Here is a 25023-nt window from a genome sequence, read left to right on the forward strand (position 1 = left end):
TTTACATAGTGACCTTTCTGGATTGTGTTAGGAGGAGAGGTATAAATGGACACAGCATTCAGAGAATTTGAAATGGTACACAGCACTATTATAATTACAAAATGAATGTAACACATTGCTTTTGACAATGACTTTGTACCCCCAGTTGATATTTCCAGTGAGGAACAATGTACATCAGATGTTCAGTAGGAGACTTGAGAATCAGTGTTGCTAGTCTTTAGGTGGTGGCCAAAAGCCAAGGCCATTCCGTAACTGAACCACTGCTGTTAATTACACAGGGAAGATGTAAACATCAACAATATGTAATATGCAGGCGCTGAATGTACACTTCTAAGGTCATACTGACATAACTTGATGCAGTATGGACCACTTTTTACACATCTTGTTGTCAGCAAGATCCTAAATCTTATAGGGCCAAGCACATGACGAGCTCTCTGATGTAAACAACTAGCGGTGTTTAAAAATCTTTTAGAAACTGACTAAAATCCCAGCTCCTCTGATCCCCGCTGAGCAGGCGAATGACAGGTCCTGTCCGCTCCACTGTGCAGAGCGGACACAGACCCAGTCTCGCTCTCCTCTATGGGGAAATCGGGGTGGAAACTGACCACCTGTCCATTTTCATCAGATCTGATCTGCCAGACAGATGGAAAATAGGACCATCATCCGTCTGGATTTTGTGGGCAGATTGGATGGCAGTGGGTGTCAGCGGATATGTGTCCGCTGACATCCGCCACACCATAGAGGCGATTGTAGGTCCGATCAAGTCCGCCTAAAAAACTGACAGTGAAAGGATCTTTTGGTCTCATTCACACCAATGTATTGGGGTGCACACTGCCAATATTCAGAGTATTTCTCTGCCTGGGAGTCACAGGTATAAAAATCAGACAGGCTGCAACTGTACACTGGTAACCACATATCTAAGTGGTTATAGGAATGGATGTGTCCCACTGGACACACAGTTTGTGTCCAGAAGTGCACATCTGTCCCTATATGCAAACACTTGTGACTGCCCAGTGGAGAAATATGCTGAATTCTGGAGGTGTACTCTGCATCCAAATTTCTTCATGTGCATGTTGTGATCTTTGAGGATCTTTCAGAAGAAATAACTTCACATTAAAAGCACCTAGAGAATGGTCAGAGATAGCTTGCTTTAATGCTCTTTTACTGTGTATTAGGAATATATATATATCAGCCCCTAACCTGTCCATCTTTAGGAGATCCCTGAAAACTCACTTATTCAGGGAAGCCTATCCCACACCCACCTAACAACCCCATCAAATCATTCCCCGCATCTATTACCTTTTGTACCACCACCCCCTCCCTTTAGAATGTAAGCTCAACGAACATGGTCCTCCTGTCCCTTCTGTATTGAACTGTACTGTAATTGTGCTGTCCCCCCTCTACATTGTAAAGCGCTGCGTAAACTGTTGGCGCTATATAAATCGTTATTAATAATATATATATTTGATTTAATGTCCATAGTCTAAGCACAGGTGTACTTTTAAAGCCCAACTCCAGACTGTATCCACACTGCAAGGGTCAGTAGCTTGTTTTGTCTAGGGCAGTGGTTCTCAACCCTGTCCTCAAGTACCCCAGTAGGCCATGTTTGCAGGTTCTCCTTTATCTTACCCAGGTGCTTTAAATCAGAGTCAATGGCTTAGTATTTTGGACAGCTATTTTATCTAAGGGAAATTCCCAAAACATGGCCTGTTGGGGGTACTTGAGCACAGGGTTGAGGACCACTGGTCTAGGGGAGAGGAGAAACAGTTTTACTTATCTGATCCTCTGCTCCCCAAGCAGATGGTGCTCCCCGGGCTAAAGTGATGGACTGTCATCATGTCCAGTGCAGGGCTATGGACCCTACTTTGGTCTTGATGACATCAGAACCCTAGACCGTTGGAGCATGGGGAAGAGGCTGCAGGAAAGGGTGCAGGATCAGGTAAGTAAATCTTCTTTTGTTTGCTAGTCTTAAAGGAGCAATTGCCCCTTGCAGTGCAGGCACAGCTCCACTGCAAGGGATAGTTTTTGAAGTTCCATCACTAGAGTTTTAAATACAAACCTCTAATGTCTTAACTTTGGGTAGAAATATTAGATTGCTCCTTTTTCCAGTAATCAATTTCCCAGTATTTTCCTATTATGAGTAAATATTATTAAATTAACATAGAATTTGTAGCTTCATAATATGACATTTTAGTATGCATTTTCCTTTTTTCTGAACAATTTTCTTTTTTAAACAAGTATAAATATTCAAGAAAAACTATAGGTTAGGAAAGCCAAGATGCTGATTAGTACATATTCCAACTAGTTTGCAAAAAGGATGTGGAAACTTTTACTTATTTTTTTACATAACATGTGGGAGTTTTGTACTTATGCTGAAACTTTAGTGTTAGCATTTGATCAAAACGATTATTCATATGCTAAGGTCAAATAAGTTGGAGGATATATGAGAAAATCGTGGGTAGACAATTGCTTTAAGACAGCAGAGAGCCAAAGGTGCTGCCTCCAAAATATGCCTTACATAGTGCTGAATAGTACCAGGTAAAAATTTTAACTATTCTTCACTGTTGTGTATTTTTGAAACAGAACATACACTGTATACTATCACTTGATTTCTTAAAGGAGTCGAGGCTGTTCACCTAGCTAAGTGAATGATAGTGAATGTGCTGAAATATTTGTTTCATAGCAGAATCAAGCAGTGGCATATAGTGGAATGTCAAGTTTACCTAGCCAATATTTATTTCATTCTGCCAGCCATTCTTAAATCTTTTTAGAAACATTTTATTATTTATGGGTTAATGGCTATATGCATAACTTTTTCACATCATAGGTTTAGTAGGTTACAGGTAAATGTATAAAGTGAATGTTTGAATAAATCAAATATATTTGTTTTCCTGCAAGAACCCCTGTCAATGCAAAGAAAGTTAGAGGAAAAAGTTCTCTGTTTTGCATCTAGCAGAGTTTTTTTATTTGTACTGGTGTGGACAAACCCATGAAAGACCAATAATTTTTCCAATAATGTCATAAAAAAATCCCCATACTTCTATATACGCTTTTTTTTTTTTTTTTGCTTGCTGTTTGTATTTTTTTTTATTTTTGCATATCTAAGTGTCACAAATTGGGTGAAAGATCAATATATCCTTCTTTAAGAGAACAGGTTACCCTGTGAAAATGAAAAGATGTATGAGTGAAGAATATAGGCAACAAATAATAAGGCTTATATAAAACGAAGTGGGCGACTTTTACCAATTCTGTCACACAGCAAGGCAATGCTAAACAGAAGAAGTAAGACAAATTATGTGACCAATTTACTACAAGGTTACATCTTAAGTTGTAGGGTTGACTTTAGGCTGCTCACTTTGCAGAGGGATTTCCCCTTAGCTTAGTGAAGGTGGTGAAGCTCCACTAACTTCTATCATTCAATCATGTGCGAGCAAAAATCCTGTGAATTGTCACCTCATTAACTAAGCTAAAAGAAAAACAGCCTATTTGCTTTTAGTAAATTAATCCCATAAATTACTCCTTAAGTTGCTCTAAATTAACACTGGGACAGATTGAAACCTCTGACCACTTCATAATTATTACTCTGTTTAGAGTGAAAATCTGTCTCATCTTCAGTGATAAACTGTTGCAGACCGTTGCAAATTTTCTGCGGATGGCTGTTCATTAGTACAGATGCAGGGGTCACAAATACACAGAAAAATTGTCATATAGGTTTTGTGAAATGAAACCTGGTATGATATGAAACCTGATTTGCATTTAATTGTGTAGCTACTTTCCTTCATAAATGTCCCCCTGTGTGTTCTGCTAAATTACAGACTTTGGCCAGTTCTTACATTATGCTGGATGCTGACTCCTTCATATTTATGTGTCAGATGAGAAGGATCTAGTGTTCTTAGTTAGGCAGCTTTGTGTCTCATGTGTATTATTGGAAATGTATACAGTATAACGTAAATCATAATAACATGTATAAACACATGCTTCTTAAAAAATTGTCAGCTTAAAAAAAAAAAGATAAAATTGACTTTAAACCATTATAGTTTTCCTTTAGTTTTTTTTTGTGTGGTATCTTGTACTATAGTGTGTTATTTTATGTTTTAGGCTCCAGATGGATATACCTTGGTACCTTCTTAGTGTCCTTGTTTTGAGCAGATATTGTGCTTCAGTTTGTGGTAAGGAATTCATTACTTCTATTATGTTTTAGTCTGCACTCCCATTCCTTTATTTAGTTCTTTTACAGCACTTTTCTAGCTTATATGAAATGTGAAATGTGACAGACCATCTGGCACCCAGCCTGGGTGCCTCCACCAATTTTCAGCTTCCTCCAATCTGGAAGTAGGAACCAGGTATTATAGCTGAGCATTGCAGCCGAACTAGACGAAACTAGCTTAGGTGCAAACTAACTATATTGTATATTCACCCAGAATGTATACCACACAAAATCAGATAACAGCTTGATCACATTATCCTAAACAATGCAAACTTTAAAAAGTAATATCATCAGTACATCTAGTGAACAGCTAACATAAAAATAAACAGTAAGCTAATTAACAACTAGTCACCTAGAAAAGCCTAGGTTACTAGGGTCAGTGCCCACCCAGACAGTTCGGTACCAGTTCCCCAGAAAGAAAACCCAGGGCTGTCCAAATCTCATTAACCAGCTTTCACTTGTGTAATCTGTCCACTAAACAAGTCATCATAAGACAAAACTCATACAATGTTCCAGCTGTCTGAAAAAGTGGAATAAATGTATCTTCCCAGATTTCTTGAGGGAAATTGTTGATAAATATTTCTGTCCCAAGTGGAGAAACTTCTCCAACCCAGTTTGCAGGAGGGCCACCATATTACACTTTTACATCCACTCCAGAAAGGAAGTTTTATTGTCTTTTTTTCAGAGAATAAATCCAAGCCTCGCTTTCAGTGTTCATCAGGTTGTTTTCCATCATTAGAGAATGATCTGCTCTCTCCATGGGATCAGGGGCTGAACTGAGCTCTTTTCAATGCTCTGACCCGGAGAAGCAGACAAAATACCCGGTCTTCTCTCTGGGCCATAATCAGTGGGTAGAAAGCAAGCCCCTAGTCCCCTCCCAAAAGCCCCTGTCCCAGTTGGGTTTGTCACAGTCTACATGTACTGCCACTTAGGGTTTCTTTAGATATCAGAGGGAACATAAATATGCAGATACAATCCAGCCACCCTCAGACTAAAATTTTGGATAAAGGCAGCAGAGAGAGAGGGGCTCAGTCCAGCATTAATAATTATGTGAATAGAGAGGCTGGGTGGCCAGGTGATCTTAGTGCTGATTATTGCCACAAGAAAAAAAATAGCAATCGAAACATTTTCATAAGCTATTTAACTAATTGTTTCCCAATAGTAGTCTGGCTAAAATCATTATAACACATTACATATACTGACACAAATATATTTTTGTCTTTCAGGCCTGCTTACAGTGCAAACCATAAAATCCAGCTATACAGCTGAGTATGGAGATGAAGTCAACATGGAGTGTCTCTTTACAGAAACACACATCACAAATTTTGAGGATATGACTGTTATATGGAAACACAGCATACAAAAAGGGAGCAGTTCAGAAGTTGCAAAATATTCCAATGGAAAGGATGTTGAAATTCTACAAGACAAAGAATATAGAGATCGAGTGAAGCTCTTGTCAGATAAACTGAAAAAGGGCCGTACCATTTTGAGGATCAATAATGTAAAGATGACTGATGCAGGACACTATCTATGCATTATAGCTTCTCAAGGATCAGACTTTAAAGAAATCAGTCTGGAAGTACAAGGTAATGTCTATTCCAATCATTTTCTGTATACAGCACAATACAATTTTTATTTTTCATGTAATGTTCCAATTGTAGGGTCATTTTGCCTTCAATTGATATTAAAGGCATGTTTTAAAAAAAAAAATAAAAATGTTATGCTTACCTGCTTTGTGTAATGGTTTTGCACACAGTAGCCCCGATCCTCCTCCTCTTGAGTCCCCCACCGGCACTCCTGGGGCAAACAGCTTGCTGTGGGGGCACCTGAGAAGGTTTGCTCCCAAGCTACTGCTCTGCGTGTCCTTTCACACACACAGCCGTGGCTTGGCCTCCCCCATTCTCTCTCTCCTCTTTGGCTTACTGGCTGTGATTGACTGCATGAAGGTGAAAAACCTTGAGCCTTTATAACCACTTTAAGAAAGGGGCAAAATCCCATCTAAGTTAGCCAGGATGGCTTGGCACCTTACAGCCTCCTGCATTTGCTACCAATCTTGTTTAAATAAATTGACTACAGCTAAGAAATGTTGTGATATAGGTCACTATTTCCTCCAATCTCTATTTATTATTATTATTATTATTATTATTATTATTATTATTATACAGGATTTATATAGCGCCAACAGTTTACGTAGCACTCTATACAGGTTTCATGCAAATACCTAGGTGAAAACAGTATGAAATCCTGTAACTGGTTGTTACAAAACTGCACAGTCTAACTGGGGTTATGTAGAGGAGCATATCTTGTCAAATTGCACCTAGGTCCTAGGGGTTAGTTGAGAATGTTGTCACCACTTTCTCAATCTGTTCAAAATATCTACTTTTATGCTTATTTTTATCAATATTGTAGCCCTACTATCTTGATTTCTTACAGACTTTTTGCTAATGTATAAAATGCTCTTCTATGCTTTCTACAGCTCCATACAAACAAATAAACACAAAGGTCACAGATGTAGTCACATCCTCAGGACAAACCATGAAGGAGCTCTCCTGTCAGTCTGTGGGATATCCAAAGGCTGAGGTCACGTGGCTGAGTAACAGTGGGAATATCAGTGCAATCAACAATACTAGCTATATATACACTGCTGAAGGATTATTCAATATCACCAGTGTGATCAGAATCTCTTCTGAAGCTAACAGAACGTTCACTTGCATATTTTGGAATAATGCACTACAGAATTCATCTTCACAGTATTTTACCTTCCCAGGTATGCACACCTTTCCATTATTTGTGTTCTCTGGGTACATATGCGACACATCTTATAAAAGGCTTATGATTACAGAAGTGATTTGGTAAACAAACTAATTAGCAGAAAACAGCGTGTACAGACCATGCATTACATTTTCATTGCTGGGGCAACTGCAAGAAATAATAAGCTGTAAACACCCTAAGATCTGTTTCACGCTGGTGCACTGTGGTTTGGCAAAGATGCAGCATGCAGGACTGTATACTCTTAAAAACTGTTAAGAACACAATAAAACTTCTTCTTTTTTTTTTTTTTTTTTTTTTTTTTTTAAGCAAAAATCCCTTTTTGTAGATAGATTAATAAATCTGCTTACAAGGACACAAATGTTAATTATGGTTACCAGACTCTTTTATAAAGTTTTATTTATTGAAATGACACTTTCCTTAGACATAGCACTCTGAGCTCAAACTAAATTGGAATTGATTGCTCAGAACCTAAATATAACATCAACATAATAGGAAAAAATATATATACTACTACTTAATATATTTTTATCATGTTACATAAAAACAAGTTTTCCATCTTCAAGATGTTACTTGGATTTTTCTTTTTTTTTGTTTTTTTTTGTTTTTTTTTGTTTTTTGTTTGACAAGATCTATCTTTTAATGAACCCATGGTGGTTTTTATTTTTTGCCATAACCCCCTGTTAGAGCAAGCAATATAACAGTCAGCTCTACCTTGCTCCCACAACCATTTTAGCCATACCTTCTCTGATTCATATAGAACAGGGGTCAATTTATTTTCCATCAGACTTTAAGAGGGCCAAATTGTGGCCAGTGGGTGTGGAAATATTCCTGGCATCAGTGGGAGAAAACATCATCACATTTGGTATCATAGGGTAGAATAATGCCCCATTACTGGCGTCAGTGAGGGAAACGGTGCCCTATTGTTAATATCAGTTGGCAGATTAGTGTCTCGTACCAGTAGGAGGAATAGTGTAAGAAAGGCTAGATGAAGGCAAGCAAAGGGCTCCCGGGCCACAGTTTGGAGACCACTGATATGGAATTTTTAACCTCCCTAGCAGTATTCCCGAGTCTGGCTCGGGGCGGAATTTCAGAACCAAAAGCGGTAACCCCGAGCCAGACTCGGGATCACATCGCAGGATCCAGGAAGAGCTTACTTACCTTGTCCCCTGGGTCCTGCGATGTCTCCCCGCAGTGTGAGCAAGCCGCCATGTCTCGATTCATCACTGAGCCGAGCTCCATTCCCTGTGAGCGTTGCGACGCACGGGGACGGAGAACGGCGCCAAATTCAAAAAGTGAAATGCATACAATACATACAGTATACTGTAATCTTACAGATTACATTACTGTATGAAATTATTTCACATCCCTTTTTGTCCCTAGTGGTTTCTCCAGTGGCCTGCATGCAGTTTTATATTATAAAAACTGTTCTTTCTGCCTGAAAACTGGAGATTGTCCATAGCAACCAAAACTGTCCCTTTACATCTAAAGTGGTTTTAGACCAGCTAGAAAACAGTGATAATAAATTAGAATCATTCGCAGAATTGAGTGATAGTGATTTGTGGGGAGATCTGTCATCAAACACTGAAAGTAATGACAGCGACAATTCTGCAACTGAGCAAATTTCAGTATTTTTGATTTGAATATTTTTTATTATTATATTATTATTTGGTATAATTATTTATAGTTATTTATTATATTATAATTTTTGATTTTGTGCTTCAAACTTTATCATACCCGAGATGTCTACTAGACTCTGGTTTGGACAGATTTCAGCATCAAAAATATGAAATAGTCATACCGCCAGGGAGGTTAAAAAATGAGTTCATAAAACACATGACAGATGTATTAAATATAGATGCTCAAGTGTAAACCTAGCCTTTATAGCTCTTACATTTCTATTTCAGAAATCAGCAATGAAAGACCGCATGAATGGGTATCTGCAGTTGTTGTTATAACGTTACTAATTGTATCAATTCCCATTTTGATCTTTTTATATGGTAAGATAATAATGATATTTCTTTTTTTCCATAACATTTTTTTATTGAAAAAAAAGGCAACCATAAAAGCAAAAGAATGGTGACTATGGTATTTGTTATATTTGATATTTACTTCTGAATTTTATTTATACAGTTTCAATAGACACACCTTTTGAGAATACGAGACAGTAGCCATCCATTTGCTTTTTTAAATTGCGTTAGAATGAGATACACTATATTATCCAAAGTACTGGGACACCTGCCTTTACACGCACATGAACTTTGATGGCATCCCAGTCTTAGTCCGTAGGGTTCAATATTGAGTTGGTCCACCTTTTGCAGCTATAACCGCTTCAACTCTTCTGGGAAGGTTGTCTACAATTTAGGAGTGTGTATATAGGAATGTTTCACCATTCTTCCAGAAGCGCAATTGTGAGGTCAGGCAGTGATGTGGACGAGGAGGCTTGTCAAACAGACTGCGCTCTAATTCATCCCAGAGGTGTTCTATCAGGTTAAGGTCAGGACTCTATGCAGGCCAGTCAAGTTCCTCCACCCCAAACTCCCTCATCTATGTCTTTATGGACCTTGCTTTGTGCACTGGTGCGCAGTCATGTTGGAACAGGAAGAGGCCACCCCCAAACTATTCCCACAAAGTTAGGAGCATGAAATTATCTAAAATGTCTTTTTATGCTGACGCCTTAAGAGTTCCCTTCACTGGAACTAAGGGGCCAAGCCCAACCCCCTGTAAAACAACCCCACATCATAATCCCCCCTCCACAAAATGATTTGGACCAGTGCACAAAGCAAGGTCCATAAAGACATGGATGAGCGAGTTTGGGTAGAGGAATGTGACTGGCCTGCACAGAGTCCTGACCTCAACCCGATAATACATCTTTGGGTTGAATTGGAGTGGAGACTGAGAGCCAGACGTTCTCATCCAACATCAGTGCCTGGCCTCACAAATGCGCTCCTGGAAGAATGGTCAAACATTCCCATAGACACACTCCTAAACCTTGTGGACAGCCTTCCCAGAAGGGAAGCTGTTATAGCTGCCAAGGGTGGGCCAACTCAATGATGAATCCTACAGACTAAGACTGGGATGCCATTAAAGATCATGTGTGTGTAAAGGCAGGCGTCCCAATACTTCTGGTAATATAGTGTATATCATTCTTCTAGACTCAGTTAACATTTGACTGTGCTGCAACAGAAGATAATACGCTTCCTTATCAGCTGTGGGGATTTTCCAACAGTTTATAAAATCTCAGACAGTGAGAACAAGCTCTTCTTTTGTACAGTGTTGCAATGTCTTGTTTTATAATACAAAGGGGTGTATTTATCGTTCAACAAGAAATGCACCCAATGTTTGGCCCAACATTCACCCATTTTTAAAAATTCATTCTATCCAGTGGTTTTTACCTGTTTTCAAACAAAATTTGTCTGCCGAAAATTGCTTCAAATAAGATTCGCTCATGTTAAAAATTTACCAAACAGGATTAACCTAACATCTGTTCATTAATGGGAGATTACTTCACTACCCCTTTCATCTTAATTTTTTATCTTGTGCAGTATTCAAACTGTGTATTTTAAAGTTCTTGGAGCTGTGGATTTTTTTTAGAGAGTTCTGAAACAAGGGTTTTAATACAAACTGAGCACATTCATAATCAATTATTTTGTTTTCTTTTACTGTAAAAAAAAAAAAAAAAAAAATTATTAGGGGAACTATTTGGGCAGTGATTTCGTGACATGCAATAATTGCCCATATTTGGACTATTAATTAAAATATAGGCAGTGACGTCACGGGGAACCCTTTCATCAGAACTTTCTTGGCACTTAAAATAATGGCTAGGTTGGGAATTTCTACAGGGCTCAATTGGGGTTATAGCAGAGGATGGGGGGTCTACTTTTTCTTTAGACCTTCCGGTACTGAAGGGGGTGCTGTAGGGTACCTTTTTAGATATTGCTGGTTCCTGCTCAGAAACCTGTCAACATGAGGCCATGGTGCTTTGAGAGGGAGACTCCCATTTTGGGGGGAACCCCTCTGAAAACAGCCTCTCAATGCTGGTGGGCTAGTATCAGCATAGTGAGGAAGGATGGGGAGGGGGTGCTGCATGCTCACTGCTCCTTTTGATATAAGAATTCTAGCCTGGCCAGTGAATTCTGGGAGAATCAGGGCATTTTGTTTTTTTGTTGACATGCTGATAGCATTTGCTATACTTGGTACTAGTACAGGGTTTTTACTTAAAGCGGAGTTCCAAGCTTTTTTTGTTTATTAAAAGTCAGCAGCTACAAAAAGTGTAGCTGCTGACTTTTAATAAACAGATACTTACCTGTTCCATTGTCAACGATGCGGCCACACAGAGCCCCGCTCCTCCCCCCCCTCCTCTCCTTGCCTCCATTGAAACAGCTTGCAGCTTCACGGCCGGGCGCGCACTGTGCATGCGTGAGTCGTGCTGCACTCTCCCAGTGGACAGGCAATCTTCTGGGACCTTTCACATGTCCCAGAAGATTGCCAAAAGGGAGGGGCCGCCTAGGGGGAGAGGAGGAGTCGCCTAGGCGGCCGTAGGCAGAAGCAGGAAGTGGGACAGGAAGTCCCACTCAAAACTAAGCACCCCCCCCCCCCAAAAAAAAATGACATGCCAAATGTGGCATGTAAGGGGGCGAGGAGTGCTTAAAGCGGAAGTTCCACTTTTGGGTGGAACTCCGCTTTAAAGCGTTTGTTACCCCAACACTTCATATTCCTGATATGTGCCTGCTGTATTATGTACTTGTATGAGAAAGTATCCTGTTCTCTTTGTATTGCTTCCTTTATGTGAAATCCCTGGTGTTCCTGCTAGTCCCCTTGCTTTCCTATTAAAAACTGATCACAGTAAGCAGGAGAACACACCGAGGTTGCTCTCTAGCTACCCTGTTTCCCCGAAAATAAGACCTAGCGTGATTGTCGGTGATGGCTGCAATATAAGCCCTACCCCCCAAATAAGCCCTAGTTAAAGTCCTTGTAGGTCTTATTTTCAGGGTAGGGCTTATTTTTGGGGAAACAGGGTAGGGCTTATTTGGGGGATAGGGCTTATATTGCAGCCATCACTGACAATCACACTAGGTCTTATTTTCGGGGAAACAGGGTATGCTGAGAACTCAGTGTACTCTGCTCCAATGATCAAACTTGTCCTGACGCGCCCCCCCGCACAGCAATTCACTGACAAGCTCAGTGTGCTGTTGATTCTCCTCCCCCAGCTCTAATGCCGCTGAGAACAGAGGGAATGTGATCACTCACTTATAAAAAGGGGGAAAACAGGTGTGTGTGTGTGTGTGTGTGTGTGTATGTGTATATATGTATGTATGTATGTATGTGTATATATGTATGTATGTGTGTGTGTGTGTGTGTATATATATATATATATATATATATATATATATATATATAGTGTATACTTTATCCTTTTTTTTACCATCCTAGGCCACCACAAAGGTCATTATAAAAAAAGAATTACAGAATACAACAGCATACAACTAGGTGAGACTCTCAGTATAGACAACTCTGCATCAGCTACAAGCAAATATTCTGGATACAGTTCTGAGCATGATGTTATTGGTAAGTAATGAATAATAAATAAAGGGTCAGGACATCCACCGAGCATGTTATTCAAAGTAATCTTGCACTGTTAAAGTTTCACATTACGCATAATTAAAAACACTGCTTTCCGCCAAATGGGATTTTTTTTCATACATGCTCCCTAGGGCAGTGATCAGCCCCCACCCTCCTACCCCCATGGCATTTAATTGGCAATCCCATACCTATTAGCCTAGAAAATTACCAATAGTATTTTTAAATATTCGGCTCCCATTGACTTCAATGGGGTTCAGAATCAGCACCCAAATTTTAGTTTAGTGTTCTGCGAACCTGCCCCAAACCGAAGCCAATTATGGTAGGCTCATCCCTACTATGCAGCTATTACAGCAGAACTTCAGGCAAACATCTAATTACTCAGATGAAACTCTTTTAACAGCCAACGAATTTGTATTTCTCTCCAACCGCTCCTGAGATTTATTAAACCCTACTAGACAGAAGACACCAGTTTCACTGTTACAGTAAAATTGGAATGAAATTTGCATTGTGGTAGGTGGGTTTTACCCTTAAAGCACTTTCACACTGACAGCACGGGGGCGTCGTCGCGGCGCATTACCGTTGTTTTAGAGGCGCTTTTCGGCTGCTAGCAGGGCGCTTTTAACCCCCACCAAAAATACTTTTTTTAACGTCCTGCCAACGCAGCACCCCAGTGTGAAAGCATTTAGGTTTTCACATTGGGATTGCAGATGAGGCATTTTTCAGGCGCTTTACAGGCGCTCTTTTTAGCGCTAAAGCGCCTGAAAAACGCCTCCAGTGTGAAAGGGGTCCCAATGTCAAGTGTGCATGACATATTTGCATATTATGGCAACTGGCAAGCTTAACTGCCAAATGGACCTTTCTAGGCAAATAGAATTTTTAAACCCAACTTTGGTTTCTATCTCCTTGAAACAACCTCACTTGTACAAAAATAGAGATTGTATTGTATTTTTTATGAAAATATAGATTTGATAAACAGTTGCACAAATATTGTGCAATATTAAAAAATGCTACTACCATTTCTGTTTTATACAGGACCTCTGCTTTTGTGGTTTTAAGTAATTTTCTAGCCATAAATGCAGATCTTAACATATTTGATAAAAATAAAAAAACAAAAAGAAAACAAAAAAAGGGTTAAAGCCATTTATAGCCACAACACAGTTATACAAAACCTTGTGGCCGTCTTCAATTTTCCTTTTGCATCCTCAGAGGGACCGAAAAAGTTGGCCCAATATTTCCTCTCCCTTCTGCCCTACCAGTAAGGATGAGCTCAGGCGTGTTCGCAACCCGCACGTGCAGAGCCCGCCAGGAAGTCAGCACTGTACAGCGCTAATCCCAGACAGCGAGACATTTTCCCAATCCGCGGCTGCAGAGATTGAGAAATTATTCACTGCCTGCGATTAGCGCTGTGCAGTGCCGACTTCCTGGTGGGCTCTGCACGTGCGGGTTGCGAACACGCCTGAGCTCATCCTTACCTACCAGTAAAACCCTTGTCATAAAGGATAATATTATGAAAGGTGAACTTATCCTTTTAAGTAATTTGATCTAACTGGCATCAAATACAAAGTGTCTCTGTTTATAATAAATATGATGGCCATCAACAAATACTACTTATCAAACTTATTTGAATTATGAGCACATTTTTCTCTGTGGTCCAATTTTGGTTTAAGCTATTTACATTCCTGGCTACACAAGAAACTTTGGGAAACCCCTCCCCTGTCTAGGAAGCCATTTTTTTTCAATATTCATTATACAAACATAACAATTTCCACATTTCCCAAACAATTTGGTGCCAGATCTCCTGGATCTGGGGCATGCCTGACATAAAAATGATTTTTATTCCTAAGATCTTATTCTGTTTTATTTCCTTCCCAGTCTAGATCACTAAACTTAATCTCAGTGCATTACAGATTAATGAATTTGTAGGGCATAATTGTTATATCTGGTGAGTTGAAAGGTCTGGGTTGCAAACTCTCTGGATATACGGTCTTGATGCACAGCCATCCTTTAACATTTTGTGATATCTACTTGTCCAAAATGTGAATACAGCCAGTACTTTCATAATTCTACTTTGGAGCAATGTTCATTTTCACCCTTCTCTTATCAGTAACTAGATCATATGTTGTCCACCTTTTAGCAATTAATTAAATTCCACAGTGGGAAACGTCAACTGCAGCTTTTTTTACAATCCAAATGTTTCACTGTTTATAATAACAGTTCCTTTAGCTGACGGGGACTTCCAGAGCTTTTGTAAAATGGTAAAATGTTTGCAATAAACTGTAATACTTATGCCTGTATAATGTTGGCCAGCCATGCTGTACTTGAAAAACAACCTTGTCAAAACAGACGTGACTCAACATTAACTATTTTTAAACCTTATTCTACTAGAATTTGTAAATACATAAGAAGGTATAATATATTTTCTTGTTTTGCTTTTTTTTTTCTTACATTTCTTCAGTTGCTTTCTGGTTTCTGGCCTAAGTGATGTCATAGATGTAGAATAACTCCTTAGGTGCTAAAGGAAGAGAAATCCGTTTTGAATGCATTGTCTGTTGTTTTGCATAAACTGGGCTGGATGAATTAGTTCTGACTACGGGAAAACATAATATATTGTATTGTGCCTTTTAGATGAGTACCCAAGTCATTTTAAATGCAACATGTCTGTGTTTGGTATGACTGTATGTGTTAGTTTGAATGGACTGGCTCCCATAGTCAGAACTAATTCATCCAGCCCAGTTTACATGCAAAACAGACAATGCATTTTTTTTTTTTTTTTTTATAAACTCTTTATTACAAAATTTTTACTTACAAATTATTTAACATAGTTTACATGATCTTTTCTCTTTCTTTTCTTCCACAATATTAACATATATATCTATTTTCATACCCATTCACTCTTACAACTCATTCTTCCCTCTCATCCATCTTATGGTCACAAATACCTTCCCCTTTTTACCCATACTATATTTTCAGGTCTTCCTATATCTGTTGTTAAGTGTGATTTGTTCCACTTTGCCCAAATCTTATCATATTTCTGCATATTTCCTCTTTGTTCATACATTATTCTCTCATGTGGTACAACTTGGTTTACTGCTCTCACCCATTGGTTTATTGTAGGTGGATTTGGCTGGATCCATTTTTCCACTATTTGTTTTGAGCCAGGAATAATACTTCTTGCAAAAATATCCTAGTATATCCACTCCCTCTTTCTTTTACCACCCCCAGCACACATAGTTCCACAGTGGCCGTAATAGATTTATTTATGACTTTTCCTAATTTCTTGACCACCTGTTGCCAATACCTCCCTATATTTCCACACTGCCACATCACATGGATAAAATCCGCCCCGCCTTCCCCACATCTTGTGCAGTCTGGCGCCTGCATCCTCCCCATCCTATACAGTCTGTTCGGTGCCAAGTATGTCTGATGTATTATATTTAATTGAATTATCCTGTTGTTCATTGCTGGCGATACTTTCAAGTGCAAGGAGCAGATTTCATCCCAGTCCTGATCACTCATTCCCGGGATGACCCTTTGCCATCTGTCCCTCACACCCACCGGGTCCCCACTTATTTTACTCTGTAATAGGTGTGAATACAACTTAGATATCAATCCCCTTGATCCTTAAGATCTTAATATGCCTATAAGGGGATATTTGGAAATTTTTAGTTCTTTTCTTCCAAACTGTACCTGTAATAAATGTCTTAGCTGTAGATACTTATAAAATTGTTTACTCTGGAGGTTATATTGTTTACACAGGTTCTCATATGACACTATCACATTCTTATTGTACATCTGGCCAATAGTTGTTACTTTTTTCTGTTTCCAAAAATTACTGTCTTCAAATATTTCTAATTTTTCGAACGTTGGATTATTCCATAAGGCAGTTTCTGGTGGGGTGTCTTTAAATCCCGTCAGTTTTTTTACCTCCTTCCAAACTGACCTGGCCAGCTTTAGGAGGGGAATTTTTACTCCAACCTTTCTTAATTCTGTTGTTTCTAATCCTACCAGTAGATCTCCTACCTGCATTTTATTTAGCAAATATTTCTCCACCCTCATTTCTTGTTCCTGAACTACCCAGGTTTTTAGATGTTTTAATTGCCCCGCCAGGTAATATAAATATAGGTATGGTATTGCCAACCCTGCTGCAGTGTTAGGTCTTTGTAGCGTAGAGAGTTTTAATTTACATCGCCCATTTGCCCAGATGAAACTAGTTAGCTGGGAGTTTAATTTTTTAAATATATATTTTGCTATCTTTACCTCTGAATGCGGCATCACATACAGACACTTCGGTAGTATAATAGATTTAATCAACTGTATTCTCCCTGCCATTGATAACGGTAGTTTTTTCCATACTCCCAGTTTATTCTTCACGTATTCTACCAAGGGGTCTATATTTGCTTTAAGAGCTTCTTCTGGTTCCAATGTGATATTTATTCCTAAATATTTAAATGTTTCCACTATTTTTAATGGGGTCTGAGGTTTCCTCTTCTTTCCTGGCCCTAATAACATCAATGCGGATTTCTGCCAGTTTATTTTAAGCCCTGATAGTATCCCGTATGTTTCTATTATTTTCATTGCCTCCCCTAATGAAGTATGCACATCCTCCATATACAGTATGATGTCGTTTGCATATAATCCTATCCCCCACCCTGATCCCTTTGTATATTTTGGATTGTCTAAATCTATTAGCCAGTGCTTCTATTGCTAGTGAGAACAATTGGGGGGACAATGGGCACCCCTATCTTGTTCCCCTTTGCAATTTCACTGTAGGAGACAGTACTCTATTTATTAAGAAATTAGAGCATGGTTGTTTATACAATATTCTCACCCATTTTCTAAATCCTTTCCCAAATCCACTTTTCTTCAACACTGCTTGCAGGAACTCCCATTCTATGGAGTCGAATGCCTTGGCCATATCCAACGATGCCAAAGCACTCGACTCCGGGAAGTACTCCCTCAGCTGGACCATCAACTGAGTTCTCCTAATATTATTTGTAGTGGACTTCCCCGGCATAAATCCTGTTTGATCTTCTGCACTACAATGGATAAAATTACCCCATTAAGCCTCTTCGCCAATATCTTTGCCAATACTTTATAGTCAATATTTAACAACGATATTGGTCTATAGGACGCACAATCTTTTCTGTCTTTTTATGGTTTTGGTATCAGTATTACTGTTGCCTTGTACATGGAGGAAGGCATCTCCCCCCGATCAAATGCCCCCCTATACATCTTAGTCAGTATCGGAGCAGTAATTTCCACATACCGCTGGTACATTTCTAATGGGATAAAGTCTGGTCCCTGCGATTTGCCCTTTCCCATAGACTTAATAGCTTCTTTTACCTCCTCTACTTCAATATCTTTCTCCAGTTCCCATTTTTGTTCTTCTGTTAACTTCAGAAACTCCAAATCCTCTAGGTATTTCTCTATCTCCTCTCCTGTGCATGTCAGTGTTAATGTGTACATTTTCTCATAGTATCTATAGAAGGTTTTCACAATGTCCTCCACTGTATTAACCATCTCCCCTTTCTCATCTCTCACCTCTGTTATAGCTAATGTAGATACTTGTTGTTTTATCAGGTAATTTACCATTTTATTGGCGTAATATCCTTGCTCAAAATATTTTTTTGCTTTAACTGGAACCTCTTACATTTATTTTTGATCATTAATTGATTCTTATATTGACGCACCGCTCCTACCCATTTTATCTGGCTCATAACTGAGGGATTCTTAATAAACTCTGCTTCGGCCTTCTTACATACATCTTCCATTTCCTCTTCTTCTTGTCTATTAGCACGTTTAATGTATGATATTGTGGATCTTACTATCCCTCTTAAATACGCCTTAAAGGTATCCCATGTTACACCCTCCATTATACTGTCACCATGGGCCTCCAGAAACATTACCATTTGCTCCGGTATACGATCATTTGACCCAATCTGGGCTAACCAATAGGGCTGTATTCTATATCCCGGCCGCCTTCCTCTGGGACCTATCTTCAACTCAAAGGTCAGCCCAGAGTGGTCAGACACCCCCTTAAGCATATATGTAACCGAATGCACCATTGGGAGTATTTTCTCGTTCCCCAGTGCCAGGTCTATCCTAGACATGCTCCCTCTACCTGGTGCATTCCAGGAATAGACTCTGACCCCTGGGTTTCTAATCCTCCATAGATCAAACCATCCTACCTCTTTCAAGAAGTTTTCCAGTATTTTAGACCCTTCTCCTCTCCCATGGCTTTTTTTCCCCAAATCTATCCATCTTTGGGTCCAGCCACATATTAAAATCTCCCATACATATAATATGTGCCTCTGGGTATTCTGACATAAATAACATTGCTTCCTTCGATACTGCCAATGTGGCTGGAGGTGGGTTATATATCCCCATAACAACTGGCAGTGAGTGCACCAGGGCAAAGACAAAAACGTAGCGCCCATCTGGATCCCTCCTTACCCTGATCACTCCCACGCCACCGTCCGATGCACCATTAGAGAGACACCTCTTGAAAAAGTTGTATGACCTGAGTGGTAAGACCATTGTATCCATGTTTTTTTTCAAGTAATTGAGGCTCTCCTTAACCATATGCGTTTCTTGAATACAAATTATTTTGGCCTGTATTTTCCTAACTTCTGTAAATACCTGTGCCCGTTTCACTTGCGTGCCCGTTTCACTTGCGTGCCCATACCCTTCACATTCCATGATAAAGTACAATTGCTAGCAATTTTTACCGATTCTTAATCACTCTTTTACCAGGAAGCCTGATTTCTACTTCTCCTCTTTTTCCCTTAGCAACCATATTTTCATTTTCCCTCCATTCATACATCCTACACATCCTTAGTTTTAGGGCATTACCGACATATCACATCCACTATTATATAGTTAATTCATCTTGTTTCAGCCTGTCTACTCCTCAACCCCCCTCCAAAAAAAGAAAAGGGGAGTGCAAATATTAATATATCCCTCCCCATTGCTAGGGAGGGCAGGAAGGGGAGGGGAAAGAAGAAGAGGAGAAAAAAAGCAAAAAAAAAAAAAACCCATGACATATAGCTTCCCCCCCTCCCCTCACCCAATTCCCCCCTTTCCCCCCTTCCCTCCCCACCCAATTCCCCCCTTCCCCCCCTCACCTAATTCCCCCCTCCCCCCCTCTACTGTGTTCCTGTGCTTAAATTATATATGTGTATGTATGTGTAAATACATATTGTTCTCCCCATTGTGTTCCTCTAGCCCATTATACCTTTAATCCCTCTTTCTCTTCTATTACACCCTCTGTTACTCTCGCCCCTCCCCCCTTCCATATTTCTATCCATCCCATCTATTGTGTTCACTAATTACTTAGTTGATAATTCCTTTATTTATCATGACACCTCTAATATTCCCCCCACGTGTTTGTGATTCGTGTTTCAAAGAGGAAAAAGAAAAAACACACCAACAACCCACTTTTACCACTCCAAAATATTAATGTCAAACATCACCCTTATCCATCCCCCTTCAGGAGCACACCAAAACTCCCGCTCTGTGATGAGGGGGGTTCAATACGTTCTCCCGCATCTCCCCTATGTCCCCTGCTTAAAACCTCCAGCAGGGGACACACGGGGGAGGAGGAAGAGGGAAAAAAAAAAAAAAACAATCCCAGCACATCTCCTCTCCTTACCCCTCCCCCCTCCCGCCATTAACCAAATATAGTTCTCCCCCTCTTATTTTTCCAATATTTTGTCCCAACAGCGTCTTTTTCTTAGGTTATCTCACGATTTTCCATTTCTTATTATTTAGATACAGTTTTAACTGTCCGAATCCACTCTTTAGCTTGCTCCGGTGTGTTGAAAAACAAAGTCTTTCCTCCTTCATCCACTCTCAACTGGGCTGGGTATGCCATGAAATACTCTATTCCTGCTTCTCTCAATTTCTTTTTAACCTCATAAAAGGTTGCCCGCTGCTTTTGTAGCTCTAGAGAAAAGTCTGGAAATATTGACACTTTGCTATTCTCATAGTGAATCTCTCCCTTTTGTCTTGCTTTCTGCAGAATTGTATCTGTCTCTGCAATTCAAAAGTCGCGCCAGCAGTGGTCTAGGGGGAAACCCGGGCTTTGGTGCTACTGGGGGGACCCTGTGTGCCCGTTCCACCGCAAATGCTTTTGATACTTCCATATCTGGGAATTTATTTCTCAACCATTTTTCAATAAAGTCCCCCGGGTTAAACCCATCCTCTTTTTCCGGAAGACCTATTATTCTTATATTGTTGCGGCGCATCTGATTTTCGAAATCGTCTGTTTTCTGCTGCCATGTACCAATCTGCTTTTCTACTGTTATCTTTTTGGGTATATAAATTACTGTATCTTCCAATTGAGCTATCCTATTTTCAACTTCAGCCATACTGTCTCTAATACTTTGCATAGCTTGCCTGATCAGTCCTATGTCCATTTTAATTTCATCCATTTTACCTGCCAGTCCTGCGCTGCTTGCTTGGATGGTCACCATTAGTTGTCCGCCCATCTGCTCCAGTGTCAGCTTAGCTGCTTTCTCTGGCTTTGCACGCCGTCTGATTTCTCTGTCCTTGCATACTCCTTGAGGTGGTCTGCTGACGATTGTTTGCTGCTCATCTCGCTGCCGGACTTGTTTGTTTTTCCGGGTCATGGGGCTCAGTAGTAGTGGATACTAATCAGGATACTGTCAGAGACTCAGGCTGAACTCAGAGCTTCCGCCGCTCACATCGGGTCGTATCAGTGGAAGTCACGCCCCCCCACCAGACAATGCATTCAATACCGATTTCTCTTCCTTTAGCACCTAAGGAGTTATTCTACATCTACATCGCTTCAGACATTTTTGGGCCCCATTCGCACTTGCGAATGGGGCCATTAGCAGTTATATGCTGGTGACCCAGCATGGGTTTGTGACAATTAGCTGTGGGTGGATGCTCCATTAACCGCTTACGGACTGCCCACCGTAGATATACTGCGGATGGGCAGTCATTCTGCGCTGGATCGCGTACCTAGTACATGATCTACGCGCCGGGGTAGAGAACACACCCCCCCACCCGTCTGTGCTGTTTGAAGAAGCAATAACACTGCTAATATCTGGAAGGAACAAGGAAATTCAACTATAAGGCTTGAGTCGTGCTGGTACCGGGCAAGGGCAGCTTATATAATTTGTGAATAATAATAATAATAATAATAATGAGAAGATGTGGAAAAATAACTCCGCCCGTTGGCAAGAGCACCTAAAAGCCACACAAAAGGGGCACAAATCTGTTCCTCCTCCCTACTCACCTCAGTCTGTACCTGCTATACCTTATGACCTCTCAGCAGCCTCCACTGACAGGGATGATGGTATAGCGCAGGGTGTCCCAGGTCCTTGCAAATCCTTTCACTGGCTTCCACTACCCCACCGTATAAAATTCTAAATACTAACCACAACATACAAGGCCACCCACAACATCGCCCCCATAGCTCCCTCACCAACCTCATCTGCAGATATTGTCCAAATTGTCCCCTCTACTCCTCCCAGGACCTCCTGCTCTCTAGCTCCCTTGTTACCTCCTCCCACGCTTGCCTACAGGGCTTCACTAGAGCCTCTCCCATCCTCTGGAACTCCCTGCCTTGGTATGTACGATCAGCCCCTACCCTGTCCACCTTTAGGAGATCCCTGAAAACTCATCTATTCAGGGAAGCCTATCTCACACCCACCTAAGAACTGTACCCGAGCCACCCTCATCAAATCATCCCCCGCAGCTATTACCTTTTGTACCACCCCCCCCTTCCTTTAGAATGTAAGATTCACAAGCAGGGCCCTCCTGTCCCTTCTGTATTGAACTGTATTGTAATTGTGCTGCCCCCCCTACATTGTAAAGTGCTGCGCAAACTGTTGGCGCTATATAAATTGTGTATAATAATTAATAATAATAATAATACATCTCATGGGTCTTCAGGAGGGGAGGAAAGGCTTTCTCAGCTAAGCCCATCCTTCTGGCTGCATGCTTGAGCTACAGACGAGTACTATGCTGTGCAAAAAAACTAACTGCAGCCCTTTATTCAATTCTCCTGGGTGCCTGCAACAACAGCCAATACCCTGGTCCTATTGCTAAATCCAACACTTCCTGATAAAAGCAAATGTTGCCTGACACTTCTTGCCCTCTGTATATTTCTTTTGGCCAGAAAGGCAGCCCATCATAGTGGTGGTTTAATATAAATGTGTGTTGGGTGGGAGGTAGTGGCATATGCCAAGACCATCTGAAAGTGCCGGAGCTTTGCTTATCATAAAGGCTCGGGATCTGACTGTAACAGTAGGGCTTGGATACTGCATATTCATACTTCCCAACTTTTTGAGATGGGAATGAGGGACACCTATTAGCAAAAGTATCTAGGCATAGGACACATCCCTGCCACACCTCCTCAAAGGAGAATTGTACAAAAAAAAGATTAGTTAAATTCACAAGCGCTTTTTTTTTTTTTTTTTTTACCACTACTATTGTTTTATAACTGGAAATAAGGTGAGGGGCAGATGTTTGTATTCCTATATCCTAGAGTGACAACACTGCTCCTCTATAGATACAGGTCAGCGAAGTAGCATTGTTATCCTAGGACAGAAAGTATATTACTGACAGGGTCACCAGGTGAAAATAAACAAAAACTGAAGCCTAAGGACTGGTAAGCTGAAATATTTTACCTTTTTATTTTAAAGTGGTTGTAAAGGCTTCAGGTTTTTTAACTTAATGCATTCTCTGCATTAAAGTAAAAAAAAAAACTTATGTCCAGCTCCCCCCACCCCCCTAAATACTTACCTGAGCCCGATCTCGATCCAGCACTGTGCCCAAGATCAGTGGCGCTGTTCTTTCTCTCCCTCCTCACTCCTCTGCAAAACGATTTCATAGAGCAGGTAAGTATAACATGTTTGTTATTTAAAAAAAAAAAAAAAAAAAAAACTTTTACAGTCCTTTTAAGTTTATAAACACTTTACAGACAGCAATGCCCATGACTCCACCTTGTCATGTCTATGCTATGTCAATATTATTGGCTTGAATATGATGAATAATCTACAAATAATGTAACCATATATCTATTGTATCAATATTAGGATGAATTACAGCATTGCAAACTTATAATTGTAAAATAATAATATAATCATAAATAAAAACAAGTTGCCATATATTGTCTTGTTTTAGTACTATTATTTTCAATGATAATGTCACAATACTTGAATAAATATTGACTACTAATTTAGTGTGCAATAAGGAAATTTATTTAATGAAAACAATATACATTTAATTGAATACTGTTTAATCAGCGGCTGCAAACTGTTACAGGATTTATAACACTCAACATTTATTTTTCAGATGTTGGGAATACATTTCACAAGACTCCAGCTGAAAACTCCTGAAAGATGGCAAAAGCATAAAAAAGAAGTTAACATTTGAATCTAAGCACTTTATTATACCATAATGGTTACTTGAAAGATTTTTTTTTCTCTGGCAGGTCCAGAACATTGAAAAAAATGTGTATTTGTTTGTGTATGATCATGATGTACATTTAAATTATTTCCACAGTATAGACCAGGGGTCTCCAAACTGCAGCCCGAGGGCCAGATGTGGCCTTTTACTAGCCTTTATCTGGCCCTTTGTCTTCCCACTGACACCAACAAGGGAATACTATTTCTTCTATGGATACCAACAAAGGGGCACTATTTCTTTCACTGATACCAACGAGGGGGCACTATTGCTTCCACTGATAAAAATGATGGGATACTATACCTCCTACTAATAGGGGCACTACTCCTCCTCCATATTTATTTTCACTGATGCCGGGCCCCGGACGTTTTCAGCCCCCACTGGCCACAATCTAGCCCTACTAAAAGCTGAAGGACAATAAACTGGCCCTTTGTTTTATAAGGTTTGGAGACCTCTGTTAGACGAGTGAGAGTCAACTTGCAAGGTATAGGCAGCCTCAACCGTAACCAAAATTTCTTGGCTGTAAGACCAACTATACCAAGAATAAATAAATACATGTATGATCAATGGCATATTCTTTAGAAAGAAACAGCTTACAAAAGAAACGCGTTACATTTTTTCAATGAGGACCGAACATATTATTATTGAAAAAAGACTGAGTTTTGTATACTGTGTAAAGTACTCAATCAACATGCTTATCTAAATAAAACTATTTTTATAGAAATGTCACTTTTCATGGTGTTTCATTTATGCTGTTCATATACTGTATATGGCCATACCTATTTGGCATTCTGAAGTCATGTATTCCGTTTTTTTTAAATATTTGTTAAACGATTTATTAAATGTTTTCTAGCAATATTCTGAATTCAAATCTCCCAAAAGGCATACGCCTAAGCATAAGGACAATTAAACAAGAACCACAATCCTTTTGATCTGTGACAAGATCCACCTTTAAAACTCAAATTGATTGGAGTCCTCCTAAACTACAGTGTTTGGTGTGCTCCCTGTTTAAAAGTTTAGTCTACTTA

At 39.8% G+C, this 25023-nt stretch overlaps 1 protein-coding gene across 1 annotated transcript in view; it reads left to right on the forward strand.

Annotated features, from left to right (window-relative positions):
• The window catches only part of LOC141147887 (programmed cell death 1 ligand 2-like), a 44177-nt gene extending 19453 nt beyond the window's left edge, over window positions 1-24724 (forward strand). The window contains exons 2-7 of the mRNA XM_073635052.1: window positions 4099-4169; window positions 5434-5793; window positions 6684-6974; window positions 8884-8976; window positions 12410-12544; window positions 23885-24724. Of these exons, the coding sequence (XP_073491153.1) occupies window positions 4106-4169; window positions 5434-5793; window positions 6684-6974; window positions 8884-8976; window positions 12410-12544; window positions 23885-23928 (987 nt within the window). The 5' untranslated portion in view covers window positions 4099-4105 and the 3' untranslated portion in view covers window positions 23929-24724. The remainder of the gene's footprint in view (window positions 1-4098; window positions 4170-5433; window positions 5794-6683; window positions 6975-8883; window positions 8977-12409; window positions 12545-23884) is intronic.
• Window positions 24725-25023: the final 299 nt, after the last annotated feature.

This window comes from Aquarana catesbeiana, linkage group LG01 (assembly GCF_042186555.1).
Source record: "Aquarana catesbeiana isolate 2022-GZ linkage group LG01, ASM4218655v1, whole genome shotgun sequence".
NCBI classification, from domain to species: Eukaryota; Metazoa; Chordata; class Amphibia; order Anura; family Ranidae; genus Aquarana; species Aquarana catesbeiana.